Source organism: Microtus pennsylvanicus, chromosome 15 (assembly GCF_037038515.1).
Source record: "Microtus pennsylvanicus isolate mMicPen1 chromosome 15, mMicPen1.hap1, whole genome shotgun sequence".
Taxonomy (NCBI): domain Eukaryota; kingdom Metazoa; phylum Chordata; class Mammalia; order Rodentia; family Cricetidae; genus Microtus; species Microtus pennsylvanicus.
Genome location: NC_134593.1, coordinates 24,696,675 through 24,722,075, shown reverse-complemented (window position 1 = coordinate 24,722,075; position 25,401 = coordinate 24,696,675). Strand labels below are relative to the sequence as shown.

At 42.7% G+C, this 25,401-nt stretch overlaps 1 protein-coding gene across 3 annotated transcripts in view; it reads right to left on the bottom strand.

Annotated features, from left to right (window-relative positions):
- Ints9 (integrator complex subunit 9) overlaps positions 1-25,338 on the bottom strand; it is an 80,383-nt gene extending 55,045 nt beyond the window's left edge. The window contains exons 1-3 of one of the 3 annotated variants that reach the window (XM_075949434.1): positions 24,955-25,255; positions 23,129-23,254; positions 526-653 (exon numbers count right to left, since the gene is read on the bottom strand). In XM_075949434.1, coding sequence (XP_075805549.1) covers positions 526-590 — 65 coding nt within the window. In that variant the 5' untranslated portion in view covers positions 591-653; positions 23,129-23,254; positions 24,955-25,255. Of the gene's footprint in view, positions 1-525; positions 654-23,026; positions 23,096-23,128; positions 23,255-24,954 lie in introns of all 3 variants that reach the window. The other 2 variants (XM_075949433.1, XM_075949431.1) reach the window with 2 other exon arrangements.
- Positions 25,339-25,401: the final 63 nt, after the last annotated feature.

The window sequence follows — 25,401 nt, the reverse complement described above, 5'->3', positions numbered from 1 at the left end:
CAAACTAGGTGACTTAAGACAAGGACTTGGGAGATACGCACGCACACGCACGCACGCACACACACACACACACACACACACACACACACACACACACACACACACACAACCTAAAATGACTAACACGAAAACAATGCACAGAAAAGAAATGTCAGCATTTACTCTGTCAACCCCTTGAAAAGGCAGTTAAATGATCCTAAAACTCAATTCTGGAGCTCATCAGTTAGTCATTTATTACCTCTTACATGAATTAAGAAGACAGATGAAATATACATGACCTCAGTTGCACTGAGCAGTTTCAGAAACATTTTACAGAGGCCCAGAAGAAGTTAGAATAAAAGAGTCAGTCAATAAATCAATAGAGCACTTTCCACCAACACAACCGAAGGAAATTATTTGGACAGAAGTTTTAAGGGGACAAAGCAAATGCATGAGACAACACAAGGTACAAGTAATGTTCATACTAATGGACACCATTTTTCAGGAACTGAAGCTCATTTTATCTCAGAATGCATCAGCACATACCTTTGAACAAGAGGCAAAGGAAGGAAATTGAGGGTAGAAGTCATGTCCAGTCCGCAGTCCAACATAATAGTGGTAGATTTGAATTTAAGCACATTGCAAGGTAAAGTTGGATGCCCTGACAGGCAATACTGAAAAAGAAAAAAAAAACCCAGTAAGTTACAGAAACAGCCTAGGAAGTGAAGCAAGCAAAAGCAGTCATCTTCTCCCGTAAGAATAGTTTGTGACTCAGCTAGCTTTCTATGTGACATCATCTTCTCTAATAAGAACAGTGTGTGAGCTCAGCCAGCCTTTTATGTGACGTCATCTTCTTCCAGAAGGACAGTGTGAGCTCAGCGAGTCTTCTATGTGACGTCATCTTCTCCCAGAAGGACAGTGTGTGAGCTCAGCCAGCCTTCTATGTGACGTCATCTTCTCCCAGAAGGACAGGGTGTGAGCTCAGCCAGCCTTCTATGTGACGTCATCTTCTCCCAGAAGGACAGTGTGTGAGCTCAGCCAGCCTTCTATGTGATGTCATCTTCTCCCAGAAGGGCAGTGTGTGAGCTCAGCTAGTCTTCTATGTGACGTCATTTTCTCCCAGAAGGACAGGGTGTGAGCTCAGCTAACTTTCTATGTGACATCATCTTCTCCCAGAAGGGCAGTGTGTGAGCTCAGCTAGTCTTCTATGTGACGTCATTTTCTCCCAGAAGGACAGTGTGTGAGCTCAGCTAGCCTTCTACGTGACATCATTTTCTCCCAGAAGGACAGTGTGTGAGCTCAGCTAGCCTTCTATGTGACGTCATTTTCTCCCAGAAGGACAGGGTGTGAGCTCAGCTAACTTTCTATGTGACATTATCTTCTCCCAGAAGGACAGTGTGTGAGCTCAGCCAGCCTTCTATGTGATGTCATCTTCTCCCAGAAGGGCAGTGTGTGAGCTCAGCTAGTCTTCTATGTGATGTCATCTTCTCCCAGAAGGACAGTGTGTGAGCTCAGCCAGCCTTCTATGTGATGTCATCTTCTTCCAGAAGGACAGTTTGATATCATCTTCTCCCAGAAGGACAGAGTGTGAGCTCAGCTATCTTCTACACAATGTCATCATCTCCCAGGAGAGTGTGCGGCTTCACCTAGCCTTTTATGTGACATCATCATCTCCCAGAAGGGCAGTGTGTGGGCGTGGGCGTGGCTAGCCTTCTATGTGACATCTTCCATAGAGTGTGAGCTCAGCTAACTTCCTATCTGACGTCATCTTCTCCTGTAAGGACAGTGTGTGGGCGTGGCTACCCTTCTATGTGATATCCTTTTTTCTTGTTGAATTCTCGCTACTTGCAAAATGCTCAAAAGTTTCAGATCCTGGGGGCTGGAGAGATGGCTCAGTGGTTAAGAGCATTGCCTGCTCTTCCAAAGGTCCTGAGTTCAATTCCCAGCAACCACATGGTGGCTCACAACCATCTGTAAAGAGGTCTGGCGCTCTCTTCTGGCCTTCAGGCATACAGACAGAATATTGTATACATAATAAATAAATAAATATTTAAAAGTTTCAGATCCTAACAATTTGTGATAGGTCACAGTTGTCCAAAGTAGAGGATTCCAATGATGCGACCATGTACTTAAACACCTATGGGCTGACAGATCCCTACTGACCTATCTGCACCTAAGGTGCACATTGAAGCTGGAGTAAGTCCTCAAATTATGTTTGAGGTTTGGGTTTCTCCACCTATAAAAGGTGGCTTTTCCGGAAGAGGAAACTGTTGTAGACTATATATCAGACAGGGGATTCACATCAGCAGTCTATATGGAACAGCAAAAATTAAACACCAGATAATTTAACTGATCAATAGGTTAATAAATTGAACAGAGATGGCAAAAAAAAAAGAAATACAATGACCAATACACATTTGAAAGAGTCTTTGATATATTCAGCTATCCGGGAAATGCAAACTGAAACTGCTTCTGGATTCTATCACACACGAGTCATGACTCTCATTAAGAAAGCAAGCAAGAATAGTGGCGCCTGCCTGCAATGCCAGCACCTGGGGGCAGAGGCGTGAGGAGCAACACAGTGCAGCTAACCTATAGAAAGGATTTTAATATCAAGCCACAAAAACCCAAGTCAGCAAGAGATTTCAATTTTGAAAATAGAAATATACCTATGATACAAAAATCTTCAAAGATAGAGGAAAGAGAAGTATTAACATCATACCAGTCTACTTATGAGTATTTCCTTTTACTTTATGTAAAAGATGTAAATTTTGTGCATGGGTGGGAGGTATGGCTAAATGGTTAAGAAAACTGTCTGCTCAGGTTCCATTCCCAGCACCCACATGACAGCTCACAGTCATCCATAGCTCCAGGGGACTGGACACCCTCTTCTGGCCTCTGAGAGCACTGTATGCACGTTATACAGATATGCATGTACGCAAACACCTACACACACAAAATAAATTAAAATTTAAAAAGGTGTAATTTATTATAAAATTTGGGTGCTGCTTTTAAAACTCATGATGACTGTTTTCCTTGTCTCGGTCACACACACTTCATGTTCATTGGCTAAGCAAGTATCTCATTGCTCATCAGGCAGTTATTCCCTTCTATTGAACACAACGGTCTGCACAGCACTAATTACAGACATAGTGTTGGAGGATTGTTCCCATATTGGACTGCTTCTTTTCTGCATTCTCAGAAGTGGTTTTAAGTAGGTCAAAAAGTATGAGCATTTTATGGCTCTTAAAATCTGCTGCCAAAATGCTTTCCATAACATGTTGTGCCTATTTACATTGCTGCTAACAACTCAGATTTGTTCTGCCCATACATTACACCATCTAGAGCCTACAGTCTCACCAAAAACATCCCTAGAACTGCAGCAGCTATCTAAAGGCAATTAAACGACCCTGACCAAGAATGGCCAACTATTTGCTAAGTGGTTTTAGTGTTGAGGCAGTCTGATCAAATTATGTAAGGCTGGGGTTTTGTCTAGCAGATTACCTCAACTCCAATCTCGCTCAAGCTCATTCTTAATGTGTGATTTCCTGAGGACTAAGTTCCCTCGTCTATGGCAGAACTTCAAGAACCGAGGGAGTGGACGGCGCACCTGTTGCACTCATTCCTAGTTGCCCTGGTTACAGCAGTATTAAAAGGTGGTGGTGGGGAACCTGCTTCTAGCCGCACTTACTAGTGCCTTTAACACTTGCAAATCTCCAAAGACTAGGCAGTCTTACTGGTTTACGATTTTAAAATACAAAAAGATTCAAGACTTTTATGACTATTTGGAATCAAAACAAAATAAGACTGTCAGTCACTCTCCCTGTGAGTACTGCATCCATCTCGTTCTTTGTACTTCTCTTTCGGGAACACCTATTAGTAGAACACACGCTGCAACATTTCATTTTACCCATGTCCCTCACAACTCAACCGTTTTCATTTTCATTTCCATACAGCACACTTTGTCTTTTCCTCAGATTTCTTCTGTTAATTTTAGTGTTATCAAATCAGCTGTTAACCAATGAGCTAAACTGATAATGTTCACACCCCCCCCCCCTTGGGCTGTAAATGTCCTTCTCAGTGACCACTGTCTCACTTCTACACCCTTCCTTCTGTGTACATCATGGTCTTTCAGTCTTTTTAGGTTTGATCCATCCACAACTAACATTAACATTAGTTTCAGCGTCTCCTCTGTGCGCATGACTGTCTGAAATTCCTGGGAATCCTGCAATGTATGCTGGTTCTAACTTGAGAAAGACTTCTTACTGTCTTAGCATTTTGATAGTGAGTTCAATTGGTGGAGCTTTATCTACAGGAGTTCAGTAAGAATGGGCCAGGGCAGGTCACTGTTTTGAGAACAATTTCCATACGGATTTCTTGGCTTGAATGTCTGCACCGCATATGAGAACATCCAAACCAGACATTCTTTGCTCTCAAAGCACTGGTCCAAATCCTCATAAGACAACGTCCCTCAACGGCTCAAAGAGTAAGTAAGTGAACCGGTAGTCCTTTTGTTGTAACCCCAGGAGGTCTTTGTTACTAGTTTTAAAACACGTGCTTGGAATATTATATCTACTAACAAGATTAAATCCCATTAGGACCTTCAGTGTCAGCAAATACAATGCTTTCAAACTGACCAACCAGGTAGCTTTACCTCCTCATCCCCAAGATAACCTCACAAAAGTCTTCCAGAATGCTACCTGGCTTTGGGGAAGTTGGTCACTTGAAAATGAATGAAGCACAAAGAATCACATGGTCTCTTTTCTCCTAGTCTTGCTGAAAGTTTTGTTTGGTATGCAGTTATTATGACCGAGTGCTTGTTAGGTAGCAGACGCCCTGCAAATATTTTACATTTAATCCCTTCAATCCTCCTTATAATGTTCTGAGTGGGAAACAGTTTCCTAATATACAGTGAAGAAGTGTCCAGACGGTCCCAAAGCAGTAGGAAGCTGGGCAGAACTTGAACCTAGTGCAGTGAGCTCTAGAGTCAGACACTGAGCCAACGCAGAGTCCATTCTCTGCTTTTGGTGACCAAAGGATCAAAGTCTTTCAAACAGAGGATGCCCTAAAAAAAGTCTTACTTTGAGTGTGTAAAGATGCTGGGTTGGGAAGTTAGGAAGAAGTGGCTTAGTGAAGTAGGAGGGGACAAAACAGAGGAAACAGATTAATCTGATTGAAATATGTTGTGTATATGTATGAAAATGTCATGATGAATCCATCATGTATACTTAATACATGCTAACCAAAAAAGAAAACAACAACAAAACCCCCAAAACTAAATTCTTTGTTTGGTGTGGTGGCCCCTGCAATCTAAGCACTGGCGAGATTGAGATGGGAGGACCCCAAGTTCAAAGGCGTCGGCTACAATAGTGTTTTATGCCAATCTGGGCTTCACCAAGACCCTGAACCAATTAACCACCCACCTCTTACAACTTACCAAGGTACAGACAACACAAAAGTACAAACAAATATTTGAACAGGCATTCACTGAAGATGACACCGCCGTAAATAAACAGTAATCCTTAGAAAGAAACCATTGCACCGGTATTAGAAAGGGCAACATTTAAAAGACCCAGTGCTGGCCAGAATGCAGGGCAACAACTGGAACCCCTACACATCTCCACAGTACTGCTGACTCAGCTCACCCCTTCTGACTGTATGGAAGTCAGCTTACGAATTCAGAGTGATGGATATCTGGCTTGCACTTAAGTACACCGTGGTGGAGAAAAGTCTACACATTTTGTGTGATGATGAATAAAGCAGCTGGACATGTTGACCTACAAGTTTCGGAAGCAGCACACGTCTTCATATGATGCCTCTACGGGAAATAGGTAAGGATTGTTGGGTGATTGATAAATCCATGTTTAGCTTTCTAAACTATCTTCCAAAGTGAGATATTATTTTTGGCTTTAAAAAAAATCAAGTCAGTTTTTATTGCTGGGCTGTGTATCACAGATCCAGTATTGTGTGTGACCTGGGAGTCTCTAAAGTGGTGTTACCCTGAGTAGAAGCTGAAAATCTTTAGGTTTCAAATTTCTCAGTGGACAAGTGAGATTTAACTAACTCATTTCTCAGCTGTCTTTTAACACGAAGATGCTGCTTTTTATTATTCTATCGATGTACTTACACAATGAACATGCGGGGAGGAACTACGTTTCTTATGCCTACTTTTTTAAAAGAGGAACTTAGTTCAGCAGGGCCTAATAAGCTTTTCTCCTCTCCAACAATGCCCCAGTCACGGCCCTCAGGAAGAGCAGTTCACGAGGAGACGCTCTACGCCCTAACAAGGATGCACTGGATTCTTGCTGTAGCTGGGAAAGGGGGAGGGCATCCTCTTTTAGGAGCCCTTGCCTGATTCTCACCATCCTGAGCCACTGTGCCAAATGCACTGAATCTGTAGCTAGTACTACCCCTACTAAGATTTTTTGGGGGCCAGACCCTCTAATAGCCAGAGATTTCTTTAAATATATAGCAACTTATTTGTTAATCTTTTATTTTTTTTTCCTCCACTTTTTAGCTTGATTCTATCTTGTAGGAATGTCGTTAAATGTGCCAATCATGTTCACAGTCAAACTACACAGGTGGGTAAGAAAAGAGGGCTAATTTTCCACTTGTCTAGAAAGTCTGCAGCATGTGCGTAAAGTCTGCGGCACTCACAGGAAAGGCACTTTCAGGCTGGAGGGTGAGTAGGCACCACACAGAGCTGAGTAACTGACACCCAGGGCTCTCACTCCCTGGACCCTAGTCCCGTGCTTGAGGTTCCAAGAAAGCAGGTCCAAATGCAGGAGGAAGTTGTATAAAGCAAGGCCCTGGCCAATGGAAGCTCAGAAGAGGGTGAAAGCGCTCACAGTGCACAATTATGGCCGAGGGAAGTACGAGAGGTCAGGGTTGGCTGAGGATTGTAGGCTGCCTGGCACCAGCAAGTGATACATGCGAAGAAGCAGTTAGAGCAGATGAGAAAAGTTCACAGACCTATTTATGTGACTGTTGATGTAAAAGAAAGCAAAGTACCTACTCCCCCATCTCTGGCTCTTAAATAATCCCCCATCCTACACACCTCTTTATTTCCACTTTCCCCCTCCCACTTGTCTCACTGATATAACCTAGAAGACAATGCTTCATTCAATAAACTATCTTAATTTGTGGAGAAAAAAATATCCAAATGTGGTCAATGCTAAAGCTTTCCAAACTTAAGCACACTAAAAATGCATGACTGACTGCTGGCTGCTTCTTCCCCAAGAGGACGGCGACTCTTCCCGTTTCTTTTTGCCATGTGAGCACCGTGGTTTCTACGGTAAGGAAGACAGAACTCACAGCTTCAAAGGATGCAGCCTGTGGGCTGAGGAACCCACTTCTACCACTTTTCACAGGTACAATACTTTATTTCTGTGACACAGAAATGATCTCTGAGCAAATCCTTGCTATTTGAGCAAAAAGCAAAACAACCAACAAAACAAAACAAAAACCCCAACGAAACACTTGAAGATGGCACCGCAGCATCATCCACCAGGCACCCTCTCGTCTGCCTCCTGACCACTCCTCTTTAACATGAGCCAGCTTTCGTTGTTGGTTTGTCTATAAAGAAGGAAAAAGAGCAGGCATGGAGGTCTGTGCCTGTAAGTCATGCACTCAGCTGAAGCAGACTGCTGTGACTGAGGCCCAGGCTCAAACAAACAGTAGGCAAGATGGCTGATCAGGTAAAGACGCCTGCTACCAAGTCTGATGACTTGAGTTAGATCTCCAGAACCTACATACCAGGAGGGGAACTGACTTCTGGATGTTGTTCCCTGGCTCACGTGTGAGCAGTAGCATGTAGGCACACAAGCATGCACATGCATGCACACGCACACACACACACACACACACACACACACATTCTTATATAAAAATTCACATAAGAAAGACTTGAGACTCTTCCTTGAGTGTCTCTAACTTATATTAAAATACCCTTTAAAGACGTCCATCTCTGCTTCAAAAATGTTTCCTGCTGTTTTTGTTTTTCATTTTTAGAGTAATTAATTATTACTACAGGGTTCTACTGGCAAATAAAAAATTAAAAACAACAGGCTTATTTAGAATGATCTGGAAGGAGAAAGAATTTGAGTATAACACTGTATGATAGTCTCAAAGAATAAAAAACATTACTTAAAAAAGACAGGCTTAAACAAGATGATGGTGGCATATGCCTTTAATCCCAGCACTTGGGAGGCACAGACAGGTGGATCTCTGAGTTCAAGGCCACCCTGGTCTACAGAGCAAGTTCCAGGACAACCATGGCTACACAGAGAAATCCTGTCTCTAAAAGCCCCCCCCCCCTCCTTCTATAGGGAACATAAAAAGGAAGTCACACCTGCTGCCACCAACCCTGGACTTGGTTTCCACAGGAGAGCTGCAAACATTCGTCTTGGTCTTGTGTACTTCTGTCCCCCAGGCTGAATCTCTTGACTGATTCACACTTTAGGAGACTCACACAGAGTCTGCCGGTCCACTGCACTCCAGGATATCAAAGTGTTGGTTACTGATTACAGAGGATTCTTATTTCTTTATATTTCTCAACTGTATCCTGAAAACACTTTTTACAGTAGTGTTTACTGATTTTATAATAGGGTTATTTTTATTTTCACAAAAGCCTTTAAAGTTTACATGTGAGGGGCTGGAGAGATGATGCAGTGATTAACAGCACTGGTTGCTCTTGTAGAAGACCTGCTTCAGTTCCCCAACACCCATCTGGCAGCTCACAACTATCTGTAACTCCAGTGCCAGGAGATCCAATGGCCTTTTCTGACCTTCCTGTGGACCAGGCAGGCATGTGGTGCACATACATACACAAAGACAAAACACAGACACATACAAAAAAAAATAAATTTAAAAAATTTACATGCTAAAGAAATGTTTTCTTTTGATTCTTCCCTCAGAAGAAAAGCTTAGTTCAGTGGGTTTCTCTGGACAGAGCCCCTGGCCTTGCTGCAGCTTTGCACTGGGTCTCAGCAGCTGGCCCAACAGAGAAACCATTTCACCAGGTTGAATTTCTCAGGGGTGCCTAGGGAATCCAATACAAAGACGGCAGTTGCAAAAGCGGCATGCCAGTCCTCTGTAGAGCTGCAAGGTGTAGGCAGGGGACCTTAGGCTGGGTGTGGCTCAAGCCAGTAATACCAGTTCCATACTTTAAAACTTTCAGGGCAATATTATGCTGAGTAGAGGAAGGTAGAAACAAATGGGGCATATGGTATAGTTCCACTTAAATGAGGTTTAAGAGAAAGCAAACACAGAACTGATATAAACCAGAATAGTGAAAGCTGGGGTTGTGTGGTGGGGGAGAGACAAGTCTGACAGAAATGGCTTCTACTGAAGTCTAATTTGCATGCACAGGTGCATACATAGGTTACAAACTCATCCCACTGTACATAGGATTGAAACTGGCGCTAGTTTTACTATGTGAACTTTTAAATCTAAAAACAGTGGAGTGTGGTGGCACTTGCCTGTAATTGCAATCCTAAGGTGGCCAAGTACAAGGGACAAAGCCAGGCTTGTCTACATAGTGAGTCCAAGGTCAGTGTGGGATCCCCATCAAAATACTGTGTCACAAAAACATAACCAGGAGCCAGTGAGCATGGTTCAGTGGGTAAAGTTACTAGCCATACAAGGCTGGCAACCTGAGCGAGTTCTATTTCTGAAATCCACAAAAGGTGGAAGGATGTAACTACCTAGCCTTTAACTCCCTCAGAGACCCAAGAAAGAAATAACATTAACTGAGTAAGCAGTAAGTGCAAGCAAAAGACTTTCAAAAAATGTGAGGAATCACAAAAACAGCCGGCTGCCTGGGCAGTCACCCAAGTTTCCTCTGCAGAAGGAGAGAACCAGTTCCATAAAGTTATCTTCTCTCCTTCACATGTATGTCATAACACATACACCATTCTCATGACCGCCCACCCATGTAAAGATAAACAATAATAATAGCAAACTGAGTCAATGAATCAAAAAAAAAAAAAGCAACCTCCCAACTCTGATCATCATACTGATCAGAGATTCATCTGTTGGTGGTTCTGATGATATTCAAGCTATTTATTAAATCTAGAGGAATGGGGTCTTCCCAACCCATCCCCGTGTTTCTCAATGATGACAAAAGCCATGGAATTATTAGTGTTATTCTCTCCCTTTCAGATCTGGACCCCTTCTCGGAATCCAGCCATCAGCTAGTCCCATGTTTCTCAGGATACCTTTGCCTTCTGCCTCTAAGGCCCTCTGTGAAGTGGCTGGCATAACCCTCTGCTCGAGACAGGTAGTTCTAACTTTAGATATGCTTCCATGCATTTGCTGACTCTTCATGGTTTGATTATATGCCATTTTCCAGACCATTTTCAGTACCTGAAGCCGAGTCATACTTTTTCTTTTCCATTCCAAAGTTTTTCTGGTTACTTCTGTCTTAGATTTCCAAAGAGATGAATTTAAAGTATTTGCATGTTCAAAATTTCTACTTTTAAGTCTTTTCTGAAACTTCCTATGGAAAAGAAAAATCCTTACTTTGTCACTATTTGGACCACTGAGTGTCCAGTCTCATTACCGCAACTGCTACTGGCCAAACTCACAACCTTCCAGACATTAGTGACATTCGTGGGGTGGAAATGATATTGCACAACAGTGAAGTAGAGCACTACACACTGCTGCCAGTAGTAAGAACCAGTTGGTACTTTCGTGTGAGTGGTGCTGAGGATGGAACTCAGGGCCTCATATGTGCTGGGCAAGCACCCAACCGTGGAGCTACAATCTCTGCTCCGAGAGTTTTGTAAAGGCCAGCTCATCAGCTTTTACTTCTGGAAGAAGCTGTGATTCTCTAGATGGAATTCATCCTTTACAATCTCTATCTTACACAGGCCACTACTGCCTTTATCACAGTCTGTCACCAAAAGCCCATTAATCACATGCTCGAATACACGGTGTCTGCAGACGGATAGGCACATCCCACACCACTGACAGTGCTGCGTACACGACAGGCTCAATGTTCACTCAGTAACACTCAAAGGGCCTTAGGCAAGCAGACAATGGGTTCTTGCTAGTGCCTTTCCTACTGCTGGCTACAGATCATCATTCTGCAACCGTTTCTTCTTCCTACTGGCGACGCAGTTTGAATCAAATACCCTTTAAAATAAATGAACTGCCAGGTGGGGCTGGCTCTGAGCCCCCTTTGTTCCCATACTTTTTTTTTTTGGCATGTAAGATTTAAATGATAATTATGTTTATTTTAATAGACTATCTGTTCACCTTTCTTGCCTTGATAGGGGCTGTCTCTGGAGACAGAACTATTTCTGGCTGCTGTTTTTTGAGGAAACTGCCATTTCTTTTGAGGTCACAGAAGTCTTATTCTTTCTGAGTCGGCTAAGAGTCACCTAGAACTTCAAGTTATAAAATCCATTGTTTACTTAAAACTTTGGAAATGGCATACAAGATATAATTAACTGCCTAGGACAAACATTCAAACACAAATAGATCTTTCCTGTAGAAAATAACATATTGTTGAACCATGTGAAAGAATCTCACTTTAGTAATGACTAAAAATTCTGAAACAGGAAACCAGCTAGCTATGGGATACGAATTATTCAGGAAATTCACCCAAAGTCAGCATCAAGGTAGTGTGTTGACAAGACAATTACCGTCAACAGGAACAGAAGAGATGCCTACCATCATCACCACTCCAACCCATATCACTGCACGTGTGTGCAATCTACAACAGCAACTATCATGATGTAAATGAAATCTGGGGAGAAAATTAACTACAAAAATAGACACCTAGAAATTTCATAAAATCCAACTGGATAAATGAAATAGTAAAATACACTTAACAAGGGAGCTATGTGTCTTAAGTATGTAGGAAAAGGTTCTAATTCAGTAACAACAACAAAAACAAAAACCTATGCATTATTTAGGACTGGGGAGATGCCACCGTGGGGAAAAGTGCTTGTTGCACAAGCATGAGGACCCAAGTTCAGATCTCAGCACCCATGTAAAAATCTGGGTGTGGCTGTGTCCCTGTGAGTGGAGCAAAGACAGAAGAATTGCTGGAGCTTGCTGGCTGCCAGTCTAGCTCTGGGTTCAGTGACAGACCCTGTCTCGAGAAAATGCTAGAGCAGGATGTCCAATATCCTCTTCTGGTCTCTAGACAAGTATGCATGAGCACATGCACCTATACACACATGTAAACAAATATCCCCCATACATGCACGTGTGTGTGCACACATGCGTGCACACACATGCGCACACACGGCAGAAAGTACTTAGACATATTTAAAAGGAAGTATCTATTAGGAGGAAGTTTTAAAACACAATAAAGTAGCAGTAAAATTATTTAAGCAAAAGATATCTTGTTCTTGGACTCAATAATTTAAAGAAATAGTAAGCCAGGCAGTGGTGGTACTTTTAAATCCATACCTTAAAATCAGCATGTATGTATAAATTTTTCTTCATTTCTCCAATTAACTCTTTAAATTTTTTTGCTGTTGTTGGTTTTGTTTTTGAGACAAGGTTTCCCTATGTAACAGCCCTAGTTGTCCTGGAACTAGCTCTTGTAGACCAGGCTGGCCTTGAACTCAGAGATCCACCTGTCTCTGCCTCCTGAGTGCTAGGATTAAAGGTGTGCGCCACAATGGCCCAGCTAATCTCTTTAAATTTTAACAAATTAATCTGGTTCCAAAAATATTTTAATGGAAACAAAAATTCGAAGCGAAATTCTAGCTTTTATAGAACATGTAATGTTCTGGCATGCTCTGGAGCAAGAAGAGCAGGTAAGATACAGAAGCATCAGCCAGAGCCCTACAAGTCAAAGGGTGCAGAGCTGGAATGGACTAGCCTGGGAGGGGGATGGGAACAAAAGAGCTTGCATTGCAAACACACACAATGGCCCAGCTCACACAAGAGAGAGAAATCAAATTACAATCATGTTGTTGAAACACCATGTTTTTTCACTTCTCAGTCAGGAAAACAAACAACTTTGATGTTAACATGGGGAAGTGGGGCTTAAGAGGGGAGCTTTAGGCAAGCCTAATCATGATGGCGAACTCTCTGTGTGTCTGTGTGTGTGTGTGGTGTGGTGTGTGTGTATTCAGACATCAATTTTACAATGGGAAAAGTATTTCATATACACTCTCAGATGCCAGCTAAGGTCAGTATGAAATACAATTCACTTGCAAACGATGGGGTATAACCTAGCGCTGTGTCCATAAGTTTGGTTAAATACATTTGGCTCTATTTAAACAGATGCTGTGACATGGTTTCCTGGAAACAGTGTGAGTGTAAGTCTGAGGCACAGTGACACCAGCTTCATGAGCCATGCTTTACATCAGTCACAGACTCCACACCTTCAACTTGATATTCTCACAGTAACTGGGAGTGGCAGAGTCGGGGCAGCAGAACTCTATTTCCTAGGCCAAGAGCCACAGTTCTAACTGTCCTTTCAGGAAACCAAAATACAATGTGTTTGTTAAAAATACTTCTAAAAATACTTGAAAGGCACATTGGAAACATCTCACAAAGAGTCCTTGGATTTTGCTACATGCAGGTTCTTACTGAATACGCATGAGCACTTGGTTTTAGAAATTGAGGCAGTTTTAGATTTCTTTTAAAACAGGGTCTTATGTAGCCCAGGCTGGCCTCAAACTCACTATGTAGCAGAGGATGAACCTCTGAGCCACCTGCTTCCACCTTCAGAGTGCTGGAATCAAAAGTGTGTGCCACCATGCCCCATAGTTTTAGAAACTGACAGGAAAAAAGTTGTGCATTTCTCACTCAAGACAAAGCAATATGCCTCAATATCAGCATCATCAAAATATTCAAAAAGTAAAAGGGGAATGATAATTACATTTATGTATACAAACCCAGAGGCTATCTCCAAGGACACATAAAAAACAAACAAAAAGTCAAGTTATTCTGGGGAACAGGATAAAGAGTAGAAGGGAGAGGCTGGAGAGATAGCTTAGCGGTTAAGAGCACTGGCTGCTCTTCCAGAGGTTCTGAGCCCAATTCCCAGCAACCACATGGTGGCTCACAAGCATCTATAATAGGACCTGATACCCTCTTCTGGCCTGCAGGTGTACGTGCAGATCACTCGTACACAAAATATAGGTAAGAGGAGGGAATGTGTGCTCGCGCGTACACACACAGAGACTGATTCACCTTTATGCTATATGTATGAGTGTTTAGCCTGCAAATATGTCTGTGCACCATGTGCATGCTTGGAAACTGAACTCAGGTCTTCTGCAAGAGCGCCAACTATTCTCCATCAGTAAGCCATCTCTCCAGTCTCAAGGGATTTTTTTTTTTTTGAGATAGGGTTTATGCAGCCTAGGCCGGCCTGAAAATGAGGCCTGAAAATGATTGTGTAACTCAAGATGACCTTGAACTCCTAAACCTCCTGTTTTCATCTTCTGAATTCTGGGATTACATTGTGCCACCACAAGACAAAACCTTTACAGATTTTGTTATTACTTATAATTTTTACACATTCAGTTTGTTTTTAAAAATAAAACTAAAGAAGACAATGTGGATGTATTACCAAAAAAATCCCAAAAATATGCACACTGAAGTCTCAGCATGATCATTACAGAAATGCAAATCAAAATGACCAGACTCAGGATGGCTACAAAATAACAGCTCAGATTGAAAGTATTAGCAAGGACGTGGAGAAATCAGGAGCCTGTACATTTCCGGTGAGATGATAAAGTGGTGCAAGGACAGCACTCTGGAGCATACCACGGAGGCTCCACAATAAACTAAATTCATTTCTGAGTACACGCTGAAAACAAGGACTAGAACAGGTATCTGTACTCAGAGGATCTGAAGCAGGCAAAGGTCTGACGAAACAGAATGTGGCTGTACCACGGAACATTGCTCAACCTTAAGAAGGGGATTCTGAGGCATGTGACAACATGGATGAATCTTGCAAACACTGCTAAATGAAATAAGACAGTCAGAAAGGGCTCCTGTGTGCTGCTGATGTGAGGTACCTCGAGGAGCCAGATTCACAGGGACAGAAAGGACAACGGCTGACAACCAGTGGCTTAGGGAAGTAGGAAGTGAGTAACGTTTAATGTGTAAAATCTAAGAACATCCTAGAAAAGAATGGTCATGGTCACATAACAATGAGAATGTACTCAGTGGCACTGAACTGTTTGTTTAAAAGTGGTTAGATGGTAAATGGAACATTGTGCATGTTTTGTCACACCTCAGGCAACAGTGCACAAAGACAGCCAGGGAAGCTGACTATGTCAGTCAAAATCTCCAACAGCTGTGCATGGTGGTGAAAGCAGTCAGACACAAAACACTGCACAGATTATGAACCAGTTCATACGAAAAGACCAGAAAGGGCAAGTCTCCAGCGGCAAACCGTAGATTAGAGGTTGCATGGGCCCATTACGCTGGCTGATAAGAGGCACAAAGGATCCTTTTGGAGAGATGAATTGTGATGATAGGTGGATAACTGTAAATTCACTAATTCCAAATGGAGTTAAACCCCGGTATATCTGACCCTTTGAATACATGTGTTTTATAATGTATACCTCAATAAGCCTGTTTAAAATATAAAAATATCAGCAAATACTATAATATCCTTTGTTAAAACTACTGCTTTATATCCATTTCCACATATTGGGAAAAAACGTGGCAAGGAAGCCTTAACTAGAAAGTCTAACTATGCTGCCTTAGCTTTGCTCCTGATGCTGAGGCACACACCCTTACAAAAGCAACTCAAGGGGGGTGGGCTTATTTTAGGCACTCTTCAAGGTACAAACCATTATAGCAGGTAATTTATGCAAGAGAAGCTTAAAGCAGTTGTCATACTATCAACATCAGGAACAGAGATGGACAAAAGCATTCTTGTTAGTGCTCAGCTGGCTTTTCCCATTTCAGACAGCCAATGATCCATGGTCCACCCATAGTGGGCAAGTCTTTTTCCTCCTCAGTTAACTGATGGGGGAGAGTCTTCTGTTTTGTGTTAATTTCATTGGTTAAATAAAGAGACTGCCTCAGCCCTTTAATAGGACAGAAAATTAGGTAGGCGGAGTAAATAGAACAGAATGCTGGGAGAAAGAAGCCGAGTCAGGAGTCGCCATGATTCTCCCACCCAACACAGACGCAGGTTAAGATCTTCCCTGGTAAGCCACCTCGTGGGCTATACAGAATATTAGAAATGGGTTAGATCAATATGTAAGAGCTAGCCAATAAGAGGCTGGAACTAATGGGCCAGGCAGTGTTTAAAAAAAAACAGTTTCCGTGTAATTATTTTGGATAAAGCTAGCCGGGTGGCAGGAAGCAGCCCTGCCGTTCTTACTACAACAGTTAACACAATACAAGCCCTCACAGGCATGCCTAGAGGCTCATCTTGAAGAACCAGCCTGCCTCCATCTTAGGCTTAAAGGCCATCTTATAGAAGGCATGCCAGGTTCATTCCTGTTTATTGCCTGTTGTAGGAACAGCAATCACCTCTTTGTTTCAAAAAGTTACTAAACCCCTTGCAATTCTACCTTTGTTTCAAAAGGGTTGTTACAACTACCTTGTTGTGACTACCTGTTGTTAAGACCACCTTACAACCATGTCTTTGTTGTTATGATTAATTTGTTATGCTTATGTTCTGACCTGTAACACCATCTATTCTGCTTGTCAAATCCCCCATTTGGAAACCCCTTACCCCTGAGCTATAAAAACCTTGTCTTTCTCTATGCAATGCTGATCTCCTGAACTCCGCCTTGGGGGGAGGCAGCCCATGTACATGAATAAAAAAGCTTGTTTTAATTGCTTGCTTTAATTAATATGGTTATGATGATCTGGGTCAGTGGTCTTCCTCCTCCCAGTTTTGGGATTAACAATCTCCCATATGGTTCTATATTCTATCAAGCTGACAATGAAAAGAGGAAAAATGTAGATAAATTATACTCATAAAAAGCCATACGTCTGAAAATTTGATTATGCCAGACATTTTAGTTTTTTCTTCACATGCACAATTTATTCACAAAGTAATCAAATATCAGTACCTCTCCCAATCAGCCATTTTAATCTAAGTCATGTCCTTGTACTCTGAGAGTCCATCTTAAACCAGAATGGAGAAAATCAAAAGCATGAATGACATCTTATGTTGGAGAGGATGCAGAGCAAGGGTAACATTTCCCAATAGTGATGGGAGTGCAAACTTGTACAGCCCCTTTGGAAATGAATATGGCTATTTCTCAAAAATTTAAATCAATCTACCTCAAGACCCAGTTATACAACTCTTGGGAATATACACAAAGGAAGCTCAATCATAAACAAGGACAGACATTTTATTATAACCTTTCCATCCCTTTATAAACACCAATGATTAAAAAAGTTAACCACCTTAAGAGCAAAAGGGGCACTAATTCCACAATTTGTACTGAAGACATGCTTTTGTGAACACCAGCTGCCTGACTATACATCCTGAAGGAAGCAAAAGCTCACTTAGTTGTGCTTTCAATAAACTTAAACATTTCAGATCTTTAAGGCATGGGCATATACCTAGCCAACATGGGACAAGTGAAACTTGCGTTTCTCACAGCAAGTTCATCTTGGTCACTGAACATCCTGGGCTCTGAGTTGACTCTTCTCTGACTCTAGGGGCTGGAGAGAAGGCTCAGGAATAAGAGCAACTGTTGTTCTTGCAAAGGACTAGGGCTCTATTTCCCAAACTCACAACTGTCTAAAACTCCAGTTCCAGCGGATCTGATGTCCTCTTTTGCCCTCCTTGGGCACACCTCTTGCGCTCAGTACACAGACATACATGCATGCAAAACAAACATAAACTAAAATCTAAAATAAAGCTTTCTATATCCCTTTCCTGTCTTTTCTGTGTCTGTCCTACTTTTCTCGGTACCTCTGGCTTCCACCCTCTTCGTAGTCCTACCTGGTATGGCAGTACTTGGCTTCTCACTGGCTCTTTTCTAGAGGTGTGGAGGATCTTTGCTGTTCACATCCTTGCCTACCTGCCTGATCCCATAATTCCATTCACCTTAATGCCTAATGTTCACACATTGGCATTTTCAAAGCAACATCAGACATCTTTTGAAAATACCCTTTACAGATTGCGTATGGCACCAAGCTATTTATTGAGTTTGTTTGTTTAATGGGGGATGAGGCACAGAGTCTTTACTGTTAGCTCTGGCCAGCCCGGAACTCACTATGTAAGTCAGGCTGGCCTTGAATTTGCACCATTCCTCTTGCCTCTGCTTCCCAAGTGCTGGGATTACAGGTGCGAGTCCTCCTGAGCAGAGGCATCACAATTTCAACCGACGAGAGCTCCTCTTTCTGAGATGTCTTTCCAGATCCACAACCACTACTCTAGGTATGTTTTGCTAAATATGAAGAAAGTCTGCAGAAGGTGGATAAGGATAAGGCCAGAGGAGACAGTTACATCAGCTGGAGAAAGGCAACAGCTTTCTAAAATACTGCCAGAATAATGAAAAGCTGGGGCAGCTAGACATTATTAAAGTTTTAAGAAGGTATATTACTGGCTACCACTAAAACTAAAATCCCTATTTTAGTACAAGAATACTTAAGTCAGTGATCCAGAATATGTCTCTATCATGGCATGCACTGTGGACACTGTCTGAATCCTACAGCAAACCCAGCAAGCTGTGTTTCCATAAAGGCAAGAAATACATCTGTCCTGCTCATTGCAGTACACCAGTACTCGAACAATGCCTAGGACAAGGGAGGTGTCCGAGAAGGTGTCCATTGAATGGAGATGGAGATGTGAGGGACGGTTTATTCCCAGATCTTTGCTGATATGCAGCAAGCTAGGAACAATGTTTCCACCAGGAATGGCTACATTTTGCACCCTCCCTGCTTGTGAGCGGTCACAGACATACTGCTGGCAGTCAGAGAAAACGGTGAAGGGCTACGAGTGTTCAGGGCAAGACACCCGGGCACAGTGAGTCAATATTAGAGAGGGTCGCCTTTACTGAGCAGCACTGGCTTGGTTAAGGAGTCACAGTAGCGGTGCCTTCACCCCAACCCCAATTCAGTATTGCTTTCTGGGGAAAAAATAATCTACCTTCTATGTAGTTTTTACCTTGGTAACAACAGAAGATCAGATCTTTAGTGAAACAGTTTGGAATTCTGAATGTAAAATGTCCGTTTTTATCGCAGGGCATCATCATACAAGGTGTGTCGCACGGCTAATAGGGCTCTTTCAGAGCTTGAGGGAATTAAGAAAGGAAAACACCTATTTTTACTGGGGCTGTGATTTAAAAAAAAAAAAAGCCAAAACCCACCTTTTAAAAAGCATGGCATGGCACTACATCAGAGGGACACAGGGGGGCGCACTAATCAATCGGAGAGGAAAAACAGAAACGCCTGCAATTAGGTTGACATTTTAATAGTCACACTGAAACACATGCAGCAAATTCTGGGGAGATCTTGAGGCTTATCATTTACTGAAAAGGATGTTCTGTTCCTGATTCAAGTTCAAGGAAGCCAAAAGAATTTGTCACTCTGTCAAGGAGAAGCCTAGCACTTTCAAATACAAGGATCAGCCACACCCGTAGCCTCTAATGATTTGTTAAATGACCTTGGAGCAGGAGTCAGAGTTTTAAACAAAGACCTTTATATAATCCACCACCGCACTAGAAATTCTGCTCCTCCTCCACTGAACTGGTACATCAATCTACTTCTTCATTCCATCTGTTTTCCCTGGAGTAATGGTGAGTTAACCTCAACAGGTAAAAGGGAAACAGTTTTGCATAAAGAACAGCCGAGAACATAGATGCAGTCTGTGGTCTTTCCGAGTTTTAAACTTGTAAATCCAACAGTAGTATACAATTTCCTTCATAGAATTCGGTAAGTACAGTATAATGGAGAGCAAAATGAGCCTCCTTTCAGGCCTTTAACAAGGGTGACAACAGCTGTCAAGAGCCAGGGACGCAGAGGCAAGACGCCTCACTCACAAGAGTGCCATTAATCCCAAAGTCACATTCAAGTCTGCATTTCAGCAAAATGATACGTTAATCCCAGTCACAGCTCTTTGGGGTCGAATGCACTGGTTACAATAGAATGGGCTGAAACTGTGAATGTTAAGGGTATCCTGTGGCTGCATAATAAATATCTGTGGACTGGCTAAGCTAGAAGATTCTGTCAGCCACTGGGCCTCTCTCAGAAGGACCCGCTCACTTGAATGACTAGACTCTTGGCCACTGTGTTTCAAGCTCACTTGAGGTCTGAGATATTGAGCAGACACTCAGTATGCCTTTCGGCCATTTGCTAAGCACTTTGGTGACTTCTTCCCCTGATTAGCTGAAGTAGCCACTAGGGGGTACCCAATTAAAAGGTAACTATGCTCTAAAATGTGCCAACTTAGAAGATATACTTGGAAATTTCTTAGCTCTCCTAACATGATTAGTTGGCAATACCAATAAATTTATTTTGTTAAACAAAGCGGCCAGAATAATGTATAATATTACAAATATAGGCAGTCATTAAATCCTTCGAGTTAGTATCTAACTAGGAACTCTTCAAATATTATAATGGCATCCAGTGTCTTAAGTGTCCGTGTGAAAAGCCATCAAGAAAGTTTTGTGCAAGGAGTTAGAGAGATGGCTCAGTGGTTAGAGCACTGCTGCTCTTCCAGAAGACCTGCCCTGGGTTTGACTGCCAGCACCCACATGGCAGCTCCCAACTGTCTGCAAACCTAGTTCTTGGGAATTCCATACGCTCCTCTGTCCTGCTCGGCACCAGGCATGTATGGGGAAAAGCGAACATACGTACAATTTTTTAAAAAGAAAGGGGTGTGCAAGGGGGGCTTAGCGGTTAAGAGCACATGGTACTCTTGAAAAGGACTGGGGTTTGGTTCCCAGCACCCGCACTGGGTGGGATCTATAGCTCTAATTCCAGAGGACCTGACATCCTTTTCTGGCCTCCTTAATACATGTGGTGCACATACAGATATGCAGGCACACCCCCATATACATAAATACAAATAAATATTTAGAAAAAGAAAGTGGCGTGCAAAGTTAGAAAACTGCAGATCCTACCATTGAAGCCATTTGAACACATGAAAGACAAATAAAAAGCCAACTGAGCCGAAGTCGATCCCAGCTCCAGAAGGCTGAACGCAGGAGGACCACTGCATGATGAAGGTCGGCTCAGCCAGGTAGTGTGGCCAGCATAGGATTCAGTTTCAGTTTCAAAAAAGAAAAATCAGAAGAATACTAGCTTCATTCAGTTGGTACTGACATGGGGCCTGTTCGATTACAAATGAGGTTTTGTTGTTGTTTTGAGACAGAGTTTCTTTGTATAGCCCTGGCTGCCCTGGAACTAGCTCTGTAGACCAGGCTGGCCTTGAACTCAGAGATCCACCTGCCTCTGCCTCTCTGAGTGCTGGGATTAAAGGCGTGTGCCGCCACTGCCTGGCCTACAAAGGAGGTTTTAAAACCTTAATTGTTTTGTGAACAAGTTTGTAAGATGGTGTCTTACCATCTCAGGTTGGTCTGGAACTTGAGATCCCTCTACCTCTGCCTTTGCAGTGACAGGATTACAGATGTGTGGTACTATGTTCAACATCAACAGTACTTTAAAGACTGCAACTGAAACGAAGTCCAATTAAAATGTAACATATCTCGGTTTGCACTCCTCCAAGAGTTGACGTAGCATTGTGATGTCATTGTACATCTGACTGTCCTTACTAAGCAGCGAACTTGTAAGCCAGGGAGACATGGATTCAGACCTTGCTTTTTCACTTTTAATTTGTTTTAACTTGGAGTCTCTTCCTTCGTTTCCCAGAAACTCACATTTTTAATTTGTAAAATGGAATGCTATCAACTAGACCAAAGTATTGCGCCAACACTTAGCGTACCGCCTGTTCTCAAAGGGCCTGCTCTGGCACACTGCCTGTTCACACAGGGCCTGCTCTGTACAAGGCAGCAATCACGGCGAGAGAGGTGGCTCACGGGTTAAGAGCACTTATTAGTCTTGCAGAGGACCTGGGTTCAGCTCCCAGAACCTATGAGATAGATGGTTCACAACCATATGTAGCTCCAGCTCTAGGAGATCCAGTGCCCTCTTCTGGCCTCTATGGGGACTGCAAGCATCTGGTGTGCAGACTTACAGGCAAAACAACTCTCCCACACAAAATAAAAATACTCCTTTTAAACAGTAGAAATTATTATTTTTACTCAGGTTATTGTTTATTATAATCTCAAACTCACCCTTTCACTTTTTCCCAGCATTTCCCCAGACCTTGACAGGCTTTGGGAAATTACTCATGTAGTCTTAAAAGTCAAACTATGTGTTAAGTCTCTGGGAATACAATGTCCACATTAGGAAGGACAAACACAAAGAAATAACTATAAGCCCAACAAATAGGAGGTGTGCCATGAAAACATGTACCAGGACTGTTGAATTTAAGAAACCTTTGAAAAACTGTTATTCGAGCAGTGTCCTGAAATATGTGAAGACATTAAATAAGAAGAGACAAAATATGGTAGATAATTGAACATACTTAAATTCCCAGAGACAAAAGGAAACGGTGAACTCAAAGAACTGAAAAACGACCTAAGCGATCTGAATAAAGACATCACTGGCAAAGGCTCGTTAGACTACGTGTAGAGACATAAGCATATTCTCCAGGGTCAAGTCAACCAAGCTAAAGATTATGAGTTTATTTGAAGGGCAAAAGCAGCTACTAAGGTGGTTCTTATGGGATTCTGCAGTTGAAAAACAATGTTGAGATGCCCCTTCTAAGAGAACAAACTCAAGAGGTTAAGACTGAATGTAGGGAGGCCGTTTAGAAGGCATTGTAGTTTGTTTCCCCATTTCTTTGATAAAACACCATGACCACACTAAATGTAGTGGTACACACCATTAATCCCAGCACTTGAGAGGCAGAGACAGGGAGATCTCTGGGAAGTCAGTCTGGTCTACGTCGTGAGTGCCAAGAGAGCCAGAACTACATAGTGAGACCCTGTCTCCAAACAAGACAAAAGACAACAAACAAACAAAACATGACAACAAAAGCACCTCTGACTCCAAGAGGAAGGAAAGGGTTTAGCTGGCTAACACATTCTGATCACAGTCCATCCTGATGGGAAGTCAAGACAGGAATTCAAACAGGACCCCGGGGCAGGAACTGAAACAGAGGCTACGGAGGAACACTACTTACTATTTGCTCCCCGTGGCTTGTTGAGCTTGCTTTCTATCAGCTTCAGGAACAGCTGCGCAGGAATACACCACAGCTGGGGGCTGGGCCCATCCACATCAATCATCAATCAGGAAAATGCTCTACAGACTTAATAGAGGCATTTTCTCAATTGTGGTCCCTCTTCCCAGACTAAAAACAAAACAAAAAACTAACCAGGACAGAAAGTCAGATTGAATTCCAAGTGCCAAGTGAAAGAAGTCACTATGAAAGCAGTATCAGAAAGAAAGCAGAAAAAAAAGAAAAAAGAAAAATTCAAGAAATTTTCATTAAGGGAAAAGAATCAATAAGATGTGATGTGGCTATACCTCATAAGCTATGTGAGGGAAAAGCACTTTGGAAAGCCTCATCTGAAAACGAGAATTTGTTCAACAACATGTACATATTTCATGATATAACTCATTATCCCTGAGCTGATGATCAAACCTAATGCAGTGTGCATCCTAGGCAAGCATTCTGCTCAGTCCCTACAATATATATAAAACAAACAACCACAGCCAACTCCACATTCCTAAAGCAGTGCACAGAGTTAAAACTTAACAACGTGAGAAGTTTATTAAATCCCTTTGGCAGGCACAGCACACAAATTTAGCCGACTGAGGAACTATTTTTGAAACCACTCTGGTGGATGAACAGCAACTCTCCATCAGAGATCACTTATCTTTCAACCATTGGGTTAATTATGGGATTTACACGTGGCTTGAAATCGAAGAGAGAGGGGGTGATAATTAGAATGCTTTCTTTTCTTGGTGTCAGCTTTTGGTTCTGAAAGGAAAAGGCTAAGTTTTCATTTGGTCCTTTCCCGTTTTAACCTTGTATATCAAGCAAGCAAGAGGATTTTATGAGTAAAGCCAAAGAGATGTAAACTCTGCTGCCCTCATAAAAGTTGTTCTGGAATAAGCATTTTCACACCGCTTCCTTCTTAAACAAAACTTATCACACAGGCTTCACTCTTCATTGGGGCCATTTATCTCCAGGTAGCAATTATGAGGGGTCTACCGTAAGTTGGCAGTGAGGACGTGGGGGCATTAAGAGGTTGAGAGCAAGCATGTTACACCTGCTTTCAATTCTCCTTACTCCTCTATCACTTATCCCATTGCGCCTGAATAAAACAACTTGTTAGGACGGTGTGCTCAGTAAAATGGCTCGAAGCAAAGAGCTGAGAAGTCTGCCTATATGCCAAGTCTTTGAGCTGTGCCACACAGTGACTTCTCCAGGAAGCATGTTTCGTCTAGAACGGTTTATTTCACTCAAAACCTAAACTGGAACGCTTCAACGCTGCTCTGGCTAAATCCTTCACGAGCACCCTCCAACACCGGCTTTCTCTTAATTCGAAAGGCAGTTAGGAGTAACAGGACATTTAATGAGCTCCTGCTCTCTGTTCAGATCGAATCTGGCTCTGCAACATCAGTACGGAGTCCACTCAAGCGCACTTTAAGTGGAAGGAGGAGGATGAACTGTTACAACTCGCATGTGGAAGCTGAGAAAGGTGACCAAACCAAAGTCTTAGAGCCGTATCCTTAGCTCGAGGGTGAAGAAATTAACCTTCAACCTCATGTTTGGCTAAGGGGACCTACCACACAGTAATGAAGGCATCCTGACAGGTGCAGGGAGTGTGGGGTGAACGCAAGAGGGAATTCAAATCTCAAAGCAAAATCAGCTTGCCACAGTCCATCTCACTTTAGTTTTCTAACTGCTGACCTATCTCCGCCACAAGTCAAGGTGGAGACCACAGAATCCAAACGGATACAGCATAACCTTTGCCCTCTGACTTAGGAGCGGAAACTCACCAGTTTCATATCGGACTTTTGGATGTTCAGTACCAGTCTCTTCACTTCTCAAAGCAAGGCAGCGTCTTCCGGTTCCAGCTCCGTCGCCCAGAGCATCGCGGGACTTGGAGTTTTTCCTTCTCACGCACTTTCTGGAGCATCACGGGAAATGCAGTTTTACTGCAGGCATTATGGGAACTGTGGGCGTCTTTCCTTTTCCTCTCTTTTCTCGCCAAACGCCTCCTTCCGTCCGCTTAAATTCATCGCCGCCGCCAATTCATCCTTCCTTTCCATCCCAGAATGATATCATGACCCTCATCCCGGTCTGGAATCCATGGTGTTCTGGGATATGTAGTCCGCACGGTTCCAGTTCCCGGCTCCCCTCCTCCCTGTGGGAAGGCGTTTGGGCGCAGTGCCTGCTGGAAGCTGTAGTTCCCTGGGGCCTCAGACCCTGAGCTCTACGCTTTT